Source organism: Pipistrellus kuhlii, unplaced genomic scaffold (genome assembly GCF_014108245.1).
Source record: "Pipistrellus kuhlii isolate mPipKuh1 unplaced genomic scaffold, mPipKuh1.p scaffold_m20_p_172, whole genome shotgun sequence".
In the NCBI taxonomy this organism is placed as follows: Eukaryota; Metazoa; Chordata; class Mammalia; order Chiroptera; family Vespertilionidae; genus Pipistrellus; species Pipistrellus kuhlii.
The window spans coordinates 29,743-39,442 of record NW_023425485.1 but is presented as its reverse complement, the minus strand read 5'-3'; the positions used below and the strand labels follow the sequence as shown (position 1 = coordinate 39,442).

At 41.6% G+C, this 9,700-nt stretch overlaps 1 protein-coding gene and 1 pseudogene across 1 annotated transcript; both read right to left on the bottom strand.

Annotated features, from left to right (window-relative positions):
• Positions 1–1,488: 1,488 nt before the first annotated feature.
• Positions 1,489–3,024, bottom strand: RPS29 (ribosomal protein S29). Its single transcript, XM_036441588.2, has 3 exons — positions 2,863–3,024; positions 2,550–2,649; positions 1,489–1,590 (listed from the first exon to the last, which is right to left on the bottom strand). Exons 1-3 carry the CDS (start codon positions 2,922–2,924, stop codon positions 1,582–1,584), a joined length of 171 nt encoding a protein of 56 aa, XP_036297481.1. The 5' UTR covers positions 2,925–3,024; the 3' UTR covers positions 1,489–1,581.
• A 5,071-nt stretch (positions 3,025–8,095) lies between these two features.
• Positions 8,096–9,456, bottom strand: LOC118721067 (annotated as a pseudogene).
• Positions 9,457–9,700: the final 244 nt, after the last annotated feature.

Genomic DNA, 9,700 nt, shown 5'->3' with positions numbered 1-9,700 from the left:
GATCCCACCTATTCTTTTTTTTAATATATTTTATTGATTTTTAGCAGAGAAGAAGACAGAGGGACAGAGTTAGAAACATGGATGAAAATAATCAACCAGCCGCCTCCTGCACACCCCCTCCTGGGGATGTGCCCGCAACCAAAGTACATGCCCTTGACTGGAATCGAACCTGGGACCTTTCAGTCCGCAAATCGACATTCTATCCAGAGCCAAACCTGCTAGGGCGATCCCACCTATTCTTCGGAGTGCCTCAGGAACAATCCCCTTCTATTTATCTACTCGCTAGACTTTAGGGCTGAGATCTCAATCACAGGATGAAATCCCAAAGTACCAGATACTCACACTGAGGACAACCAAAGTTGCATCTCCAGCCCCAAGCTCCCATAGATTCCAGAGGAATTTATATCCAAACATACTTGAGAACTCCACATATCCAATTCAAGTTTTAAACTTGTATTGCCCCAAACTGAACTATTAACCTTACCTCAAAACCCAATTTTCAGTCCCAACTCAATCACAATTGTTGCCTTTCAGGTGCTCAGGTGCCAAAACCCTTGGAGCCACCGTTTTGTTTCACCCACATCCACCTTCTCAAGTCACTGTTCTTGACTACTGTAACCACTCCCCTTTTATCCAAGACAAGATCAATAGCCTAAACCAGTGTTTTTCAACCTTTTTTGGGCAAAGGCACACTTGTTTCATGAAAAAAATCACGAGGCACACCACCATTAGAAAATGTTAAAAAATTTAACTCTGTGCCTATATTGACTATATATAAAGTAATTCTCTTGAATAGGAATCAAATAAACACAAAGTATTTTATAATTACTTTATTATGAAATATTAATAGTGAAGAATTATAAAATTCTTGTCTTGTCTGCACCTACGGCACACTAGTGTGCCGCGAAACAGCAGTTGAAAAACGCTGGCCTAAACTATCCCAAGTTTTGTTTCCCTGCTTCCACCCTTATCCCACTAAAATCTATTTTGCCCACAAAAACCTAGTGAACCTTAAAAAAAGTTCATAGCATTCTAATCTGTTCACCAAATGGAATTATCTCAAATAACCTAACCATATCCTACACTCCAGCTTCTCTCTGCTCCAATCACAACTTTGCTGTTCCTAAAAAGCTCTATGAATTCTCTCCCCCATGGGACCTATACTTACCTCTGCCTGTTAAGTTCCTAGCCTACACAGGCATGGCTTCTCAGCAAATGGATTAAGACTGTAATTCAATTTTATACCATCCCCACCCTCACCCCTCACCCTCACATGCTCAGAAATTACTGCTTTTCTCAGCAATCACACACCTGACATCTCTAACCATTGCTCCCTTTTGCATACAGCTGTTTGAGAAATTTACAAGCTTTGCTGCATTATCCCAGAAACTAGAACTGCCACCTCTGGGCAAATGCTCAGAGCAAATTTTAGTGATAGATTTTTACAATCCCGTGACTGTTCCATTCACACACAAAAAAACACTTATATTTGAAGTGTTGTTTTTTTTATTTTATGTACAAAGAGATAGCATTGTCGTAAGGTAGAGAGATGTCTTCAATGACCCATTCACAGAAGTTCCCTTAGTCCAACTGAAAGAGAAAAAAAAGCAGACAGAAAATTAATTCAAACGCTTTTTTAAGTATCCACTTTCCTCACAAAAGTGGACTCATTATATTAGAACTAGATGCCCGATGCTCGAAATACATGCAAGAGTAGGCCCTCCTTCCCCTGGTTACTGACACTGGCACTTGGGATAGGGCTTCCCTGGCGGCCCCAGCTTCTTCCAGTCTAATGGGATATTACACTTTTATTATTATAGATTATTATTATAGATAGATGCCTACTACAAGCTGTTCCACAAACCTCAACAATCACTTATAACTGTGAATTTCAGAATTGGTATTCTCACTTCCCTAAACTTACCACTAGAGAAATACTACTATAAGCTAGGGAGCAGGCCTGAGTACATTATCTCATTTATTTGAAATTCCACATTAACACCAAGCACATAGTAGTCAAGGGTAAAAGTCTAAGATTTTATGTCTGCCACCAAGATCTCACATTAACAATTTATACTTCCCATGTGACTAGTTTTCATATAAAAAAAATCAACTCCCAGTAACTGATTATCAGGAATTAAGCTTCACATATAGTACATTTATATTTGTAGCGCCCAGTTTATTTTCACAGGCAGAAACTGAGCTTTAAGTTCTCATCCGGCTCCAATCTCAAGCTCACTGCAGTATAGAATCCCATTCAACATTTCAGGGCAGTAGTCAACACACATATCTGTGTCTAGGCACAATTAAAGATATCTACAAGGCTCTGAAGTGATCTTTATCCAGCATAATACATGGCACCTAGAACTGGCAGAGCCGGGTAAACTGGAGCGAGGGCCTCGCCCTCCCTATTCTCTCAGCCTGACTGCCGGAACGCTGCAGCGCCGCGCGCCGCCGTTCCAGTAAAGCGGAGGAGCGCGGCCCGCCGGCGGCTCCCAGGAGCGCCGCACCCCGGCCGCCGGCGCAGGCGGGCATGGCGGCGGCCGAACCTTAATGAAGCCGATGTCCTTCGCGTACTGGCGGAAACACTGGCGGCACATGTTGAGGCCGTACTTCCGGATCAGGCCGTGGCGGTTGGAGCAGACGCGGCTGTAGGGAGAGACGGCATTACGACAGGTCGCAGAAAAGAAAGGATCCCGCGCTCGGGAGGCCACCATCCGCACCGCCGCCTTCCCGAGGCCTGAAATGGCGGCGGCCCGGCTCCGAGCGGCCCCCCCGCAACGCGCCGCCTGCGAGTTCTACGCTCGACTTCAGGCAACGCCCCAGAACAAACCTCCTCTAAAGCCACACTCCCTTCCTTACCAAGAGCGAGAGCCCTGGCCGAATTTCCTCGGGTGGCTCCAGTAGAGTTGCTGGTGACCCATCTTGCTCACTCGGTAGCAACGAGGCAAAAGGAAAGAAGCAGCGCACGCATGCGTTCTTGATATTTTGGGAACAGTCTCCCAGAATGCAGTGCTGACACACAACGCATGCGCGACGTCTGGGCCCACACAGCTGATGACGTCACCGGCCTCAGCCTCTAAGGGCGCCTCGCGCCGCTCGCCAGCGCCGGGCGCGGTGGCGCGCGCCTGTAGTCCCAGCTACTCGGGAGGCTGAGGCTGGAGGATCGCTTGAGTCCAGGAGTTCTGGGCTGTAGTGCGCTATGCCGATCGGGTGTCCGCACTAAGTTCGGCATCAATATGGTGACCTCCCGGGAGCGGGGGGCCACCAGGTTGCCTAAGGAGGGGTGAACCGGCCCAGGTCGGAAACGGAGCAGGTCAAAGCTCCCGTGCTGATCAGTAGTGGGATCGCGCCTGTGAATAGCCACTGCACTCCAGCCTGGGCAACATAGCGAGACCCCGTCTCTTTTGAACCCCCGAGGAAAAATAAGTATTATCGTCTTTTCATTCCTGAACTCTTCATAATTTTTAATCATTTCTTTTAATTAAAATTTTACACTTGGAAAAAGAATTTTTCCTCAACTCAGCACTGACTCCTACTGGAATAAATTGTAAAATAACTTAAAGTCAGCTGTAATGATTAGAAGTCAACAGTAGGAATTTCTAGTTTGCGAAACAGTATGTTTTCAGTTTTTTGTAATTGGCATGCTCCTCCTAGAAATACACCTACACCATTCTAGAAAAATGCCAGACTTACTCTTTTTTATATTTACATGGAGATGAGAAGCAAGTAAACGTGAAATAGCTTTGGCTAGATGATTTATTGACCAAAAAAAAATGAAAACAAAATGCCATCTGATAATCTGCTCAAAAATGTCTATAGCCACATGGTCATTTATAATGTCTCTAGAAACTTAGAACTTTATATACAGGCTCTGGAGTCATAAAGGATTAACTTGGCCTATAAACTGTACCACAAGGTATAATACTCCAGGAAACTTTTACACATGAACTCACATTAGAACTGAAATATAACACTTAAAGGTTGTATTTCTCCAGGATCCTGGTGGGGTGCCCCTCCCAATCATTAAATTCGGCACTCATTACATAATAAAGGAAGGAAGCAAATCAGAGATTTAAAAGCCAGATATGACTTGACTCCTTCCCTTAAAGCTTGCAGAAGTGATGGAAACAGGATTGTCTCAGAGCCCTTCCTTCCATTTTCGACTTTTGTGACTCAATGACTTGTATATAGCTAGGTAAGCAGAACATTCTGTATTCAACCATGAAGTACAAGAGGAGCAAAGAAGAGAGAAATTAATTCTAGCTTGGTGCATTTAAGAGTCCTCTGAGGTAAACCTTGAAGAGTGCGGTTTCTACAGACAGCATTTGATGAAGGGAATGCCTTGTGAAAGGAAGTTTGAGCCAGAGAATGGAGTTGGAAAAGACTTGAAGAAAGTGAACGACTTTAGTGTAACTAGCTGGAGTGGATGATAAACAACAAAAGCCTAGTGGTAGGTAAGATTGAAAAGGTATTTTATTTTAAAGCCTGATGGTGGAGGGTCAAGTGTCAAGCTTCTATAGTTTTCCTGGAACTTCTATCAGTCATTGATATTTAGTTAACAGAATCAATGTGCCCTCTCAAAAGCTAATCTATCATTTCCTCACCTATACTGTACACTCCTCTCAGGCTTTACCTAGTTGGCTTCCATAAAAGGTATCAATAGTTCTGGGATAAATTCCATAAATATTTTCAACTCATATATAATCATTTGGGCCCAGAGATGTGAACTCATTTAAAAGAAAAAAGGAGGAATAAGAACCAATTAATTACACTTGAATAATCTGTTCAACTATCTTAATATTCAAGTAGTTTCTGTTTTCTCTAGTCTTGAAAGTTGTTCTTGATGGAGAGGTGATTTAACTGCAGTTGAGAAGTCGTACTTCCTCTCAGTTTTAAGAGAAGATTGCACCAACACAACCAATGGAATTATAAATTTATTTTTTTCAATTAGGAAACAGAGTACAGCTTTAAAAGTTTATTTCAACAAAGTGTCGATATTTAAAAGTAGCTTTTAAATATTTTTATACACATTTTTTCCTAATACAATACTTAAAGGGTTTGATTCTATTTTTTTAATACAACGAAATGCAAAGAAAAAGAAAAAAAATAAGCAATAATCTTCTTGCCCAGATAATCCCTATTAATTGATGGACAGACGTAAACTCCACCTGCAGCCCTACATTCCTGAGCATTGAACCACCAATCAGCACCTGCCAGATACCCTAAGCCCCCAATTCCTAAATTCCTAGGTCCCTAATCATAGGCCTTACATGAAACCACCAATCAGCGTGTGCTGAGTGCCCTAAGCCATGGACCCCGGCCCTCGCTCTCTTCCGTTCTCTCTCTCTGGAAGCAGCCAGCAGTGTGTCCTGACATCCCGGTCTCCAGTCCCTTCTCTATTTCATCTTTCATTAATATTTTTTTATTTTTTTAAAATATATTTTATTGACTTTTTAGAGAGAGGAAGGGAGAGAGATAGAAACGTCGATGAGAGAGAAACATCGACCAGTTGCCTCCTGTACACCCCCCACCGGGGATGTGCCCGCAACCAATGTACATGCCCTTGACCAGAATCGAACCCGGGATCTTTCAGTCCCCAGACCGACGCTCTACCACTGAGCCAAACCGGTTTCGGCATCATTAATTTTTTTTTTTAAACCTCATAAGATTGAAACAACAGTACTGATTATAGACATTATTTTTTAATGTAAGCAATTAGACTGATCTGCATGTTAAGACACTATTATACAAGATAACGCCTGTTTCCACCCTCAAATTACTTTTGTAATCATTTGGTATTGTATAGTAAGCAAAATTTTATAGTTTAAAGGTCTGCATCTCTTTTGAATTATCTTCAAGTTCAGAAGTTTTAGGGATGGAATCATACCTTTCCTCTAAACTTGTAAAAATCAATTTTGCTATAAACAAAATCTAAGTTATATTTTTTGCATGTTTGGCTATTACAATAATATGAACACTTCAGCTTCATCAGCCAGTTCTTTCCAGCTGGTGAGAATTAATAAAAGTCCAACATTAATAGTACTGTGTTTCCCCGAAGATAAGACATCCTCCGAAAATAAGACCTACTTACAGGTTTCCTTCTGAGTGAAATATCGATATAAGGCATCCCCCCAAAATAAGCCCCTCTCCCCCAGGCTAAACATGAGAGATTTGGTCCACTGATTCTGAAAGAAATGGAGTCACAGAAATTCACCAAGAAATTCAGGAATTGGATTGTTATGATGATGTTCCAGAAGATGATGACATGATTGTCATTGAATAAATGAGTAAATTCTTGATACTGTAGGATTCACAGTTTGTCTGGTTTGTGTTGACAACTACCGTATTACCATACCGTATACAGGTAATAAATTTCCTTTATTTTCATTTAACAATAAATGTGTTCCGTATTCTTCTTCATGGAAAATAAGACATTCCCTGAAAATAAGACCTAGCGCATCTTTGGGAGCAAAAATTAATATAAGACACTGTCTTATTTTTGGGAAAACAGGGTATGTATAGCCATACATTTTACCAAATATAGATATTTTAATGAACTATATGCTCTAAACTAAAACATGCATACATACATACAAATATATATATATATATATTTTAATATATTTTATTGATTTTTTACAGAGTGGAAGGGAGAGGGATAGAGAGAGTTAGAAACATCGATGAGAGAGAGTCATCAATCAGCTGCCTCCTGCACACCCCCTACTGAGGATATGCCCACAACCAAGGTACATGCCCTTGACCAGAATCGAACCCTGGACCTTTCAGTCCGCAGACCGACACTCTACCACTGAGCCAAACCGGTTTCGGCCAAAAATATATTTTTAAAGGTAAATCTCACCTAGCCAGCATGGCTCAGTGCAGTGGTTGAGTGCTGACCTATGAACCAGGAAGTCATGGTTCAATTCCCAGTCCAGGCACATGCCCAGGGCCGATCCCTGATGTGGGACATTATCATTGATGTTTCTATCTCTCTCCTCCCTTCCTCTCTGGAATAAATAAAAATATATTTTTAATAAAAATAAATAAATAAAAGTACGTCTCCAACACAAACCTCTATTTTCTTCAGTCTTCCCGTCTAGAACAACATGTAATCAGTTTTGATAGGGAATCCCTAAAAAAAAAAAAATCTTTCTATGTACACTTACACACAAATATATACACATAAGGACATATATATTTGTAAATGTGTCCACATGCATATGCTTGTATTTATAACTACATACATTTTGATATCTCTTTTTATTTATACAAACAGCATACCTTATCCAATGTTTTCACAATAAATAGATAATAAAGCATCTTAGAAGAATACGAAAGCTACAGAGAAATATTTAGCAAAAAAGAAAGATGAATTAAAATATCCTTGGGTAAACATTTTTTGCATACTTTCATTCTATCTATATTTATATAGATAGTATATCAATGCAACAATGTATATCTATAAAATAAAATTCTGGAAATGGGACTGCTAGGGCTAAGGATAGTTTTTACATTTTTTATTTATTTTTCTCCAGTTTCAATGAATACTTTTATTTACTTACAGGTGACCAACTTTGTCTCCCTCTCTCCCTACAACTGGAATTTCACCTGGTTTTCATGTGAGTATCGAAACAATGACAAGGCTAATCAGAATAAGCTACTCCAATAAGAGAATTAAGCTAACAGCTTACTTTTTTAACAGACAAAATATAAATACATGCACTGTAGAATGCATAATGGTTTAGTCACTAAGAAATTCAAATGGGATCCTGAAGAATGGAAGCAAGTCCAGAGTGCAGTAAAGTTGAGCTGAGATGCTGTGCAACCGTTTAGTGTTCCTGGGCTGCATCTATTGGCCATTAGCTGAATCTTGACATGGGGGAAGATTTTAGCTAATATCAAGTAGAGATGTAGAAAGCACTCAGTTCACTAAGGGGATGTGCACAGGAACCAAAAGGCAGGAAAAATATTAAACATTCCTGAGAGCATCCACCCAGGAAGGACTTTACCTTCCAGGAGCTCTAAACTGGCACTACCCCCAGTGCTCACATCCTTTATCCTCTGTGTTCCATTTGGCACAGCAAGTAGCTGTGTCTCCATCACCTGGAAGTGGCTTTCACCACTCATCCATGAGGGCTGTGGTCCCTCGGGCAAAAGCTTCCCATTCAAATACGCCCACAGGTCCATTCCATACAATCTGCTTAGCCCTAGTGACAGCCTCAGCGTACTTCTTGCTGCTCTCAGGGCCACAGTCCAAGCCAATCCAGCCAACAGGTATGCCAGAAGCCACAGTGGCTTGGCCAGTCTTGGCATTCTCATCAAACTTGTCAGCAGTGACAAAGTCATCCGGCAAGGTAATCTTCTCACCATTCTTCTCAGCTTTGGACATCAGGTCTTTGACAATCTTGGCTCCCTCTGCATCCAACAGAGAAGTGCCCATCTCCATGTTGTTGAGCACCTTAAGAAAGGTAAAAGCCATTCCACACCAATAATCATCCCACTGACTATGTCCAGCATATTATTAATCAGCTGGATCTTGTCTGCAACGTTAGCTCCACCCAGGATGGCCAGGAAGCGTTGCTCTAGGCTTTCTAATGCCTTGGCAAAGTAGTTCAGCTCCTTCATTAAAAAACCTCCAGCTTTCTGTGGCAGATTGACTCCAACCATAGAGCTTTGAGCTCGGTGAGCAGTGCCAAAAGCATCATTGACATAGACATCTCCTAGCTTGGAAAGTGAAGCTCGGAAGGCTTCTACTTTAGCTGGCTCTGATTTAACCTTGTTTCCAGAAGGATCTTTTCCCTTCCCTTATTCTTCCACATGAAAATGAAGGTTCTGCCAAAACCAATTTGGCTCAGTGGATAGAGTGTCAGCCTTCGGACTGAAGGATCCCGGGATCAATTCTGGTCAAGGATATGCACTTTGGTTGCGGGCACATCCCCAGTAGGGGACGTGCAGGGGGCAGCTGATCGATGACTCTCTCTCATCAATGTTTTAACTATCTCTCTCCCTTCCTCTCTGTAAAAAATCAATAAAATATATTAAAACAAACAAAACAAAACAAAAAAGGTTCTCCAACAGGATGACAGACCCAGCAACTGGGGCAGCACAAGCTTTCTCCACTTCGGGACCCATGCAATCCTTCAAGAATAAAACATCCTTGCCCAGCAGAGATTTGAGTTCTACAACAACTGGCTCCAAAGAGTACTTGTCAGGCATGGGGACACCATTAGGACGACCCAGGTGGCTCTTAAAAACAACCGACTTGGCTCCATTGTCCAAACAGGATTTTATACTTGGATGGCAGCCTTGATTCTCTGATTGTTTGTTATCTGGTTGTTCTTCGTAGGAACATTGAAGTCCACTCTCATGACGACCCTCTTGCCCTTCACTTCCAGCTTGTCCAGGATCAAGTTGTTAAAAAGAGACATCTTGGCAGTAGAGCAGTGCAGAGACGGATACAGCAGCAAATGTCCCATTTTTACATTTTTTAGTTACCAATTTCCCCTCTACAGAAATTGTAACAACTCAAATTCATACCGTAGAAAAGTATATTTTCCCATAAATAGCAAACATTTTTTAAATTCCTTATTGTTGAAAGTATTACATGTGTCTCCTTTTACCCCCATTGACCTCTCCCTGGCCACGCCCACCCCACAGCACATGCCCTCACCCCTTATTGTCTATGTCCATTAGTTAT

What these genes read in the sequence shown, in the direction of transcription:
- RPS29 (XM_036441588.2), bottom strand. Translation starts at nt 2,924, where the DNA reads ATGGGTCACCAGCAACTCTACTGGAGCCACCCGAGGAAATTCGGCCAG. An exon ending in GGCCAGGGCTCTCGCTCTTG is followed by an intron (nt 2,650 to 2,862) that starts GTAAGGAAGGGA and finishes CTCTCCCTACAG; the next exon opens with CCGCGTCTGCTCCAACCGCC.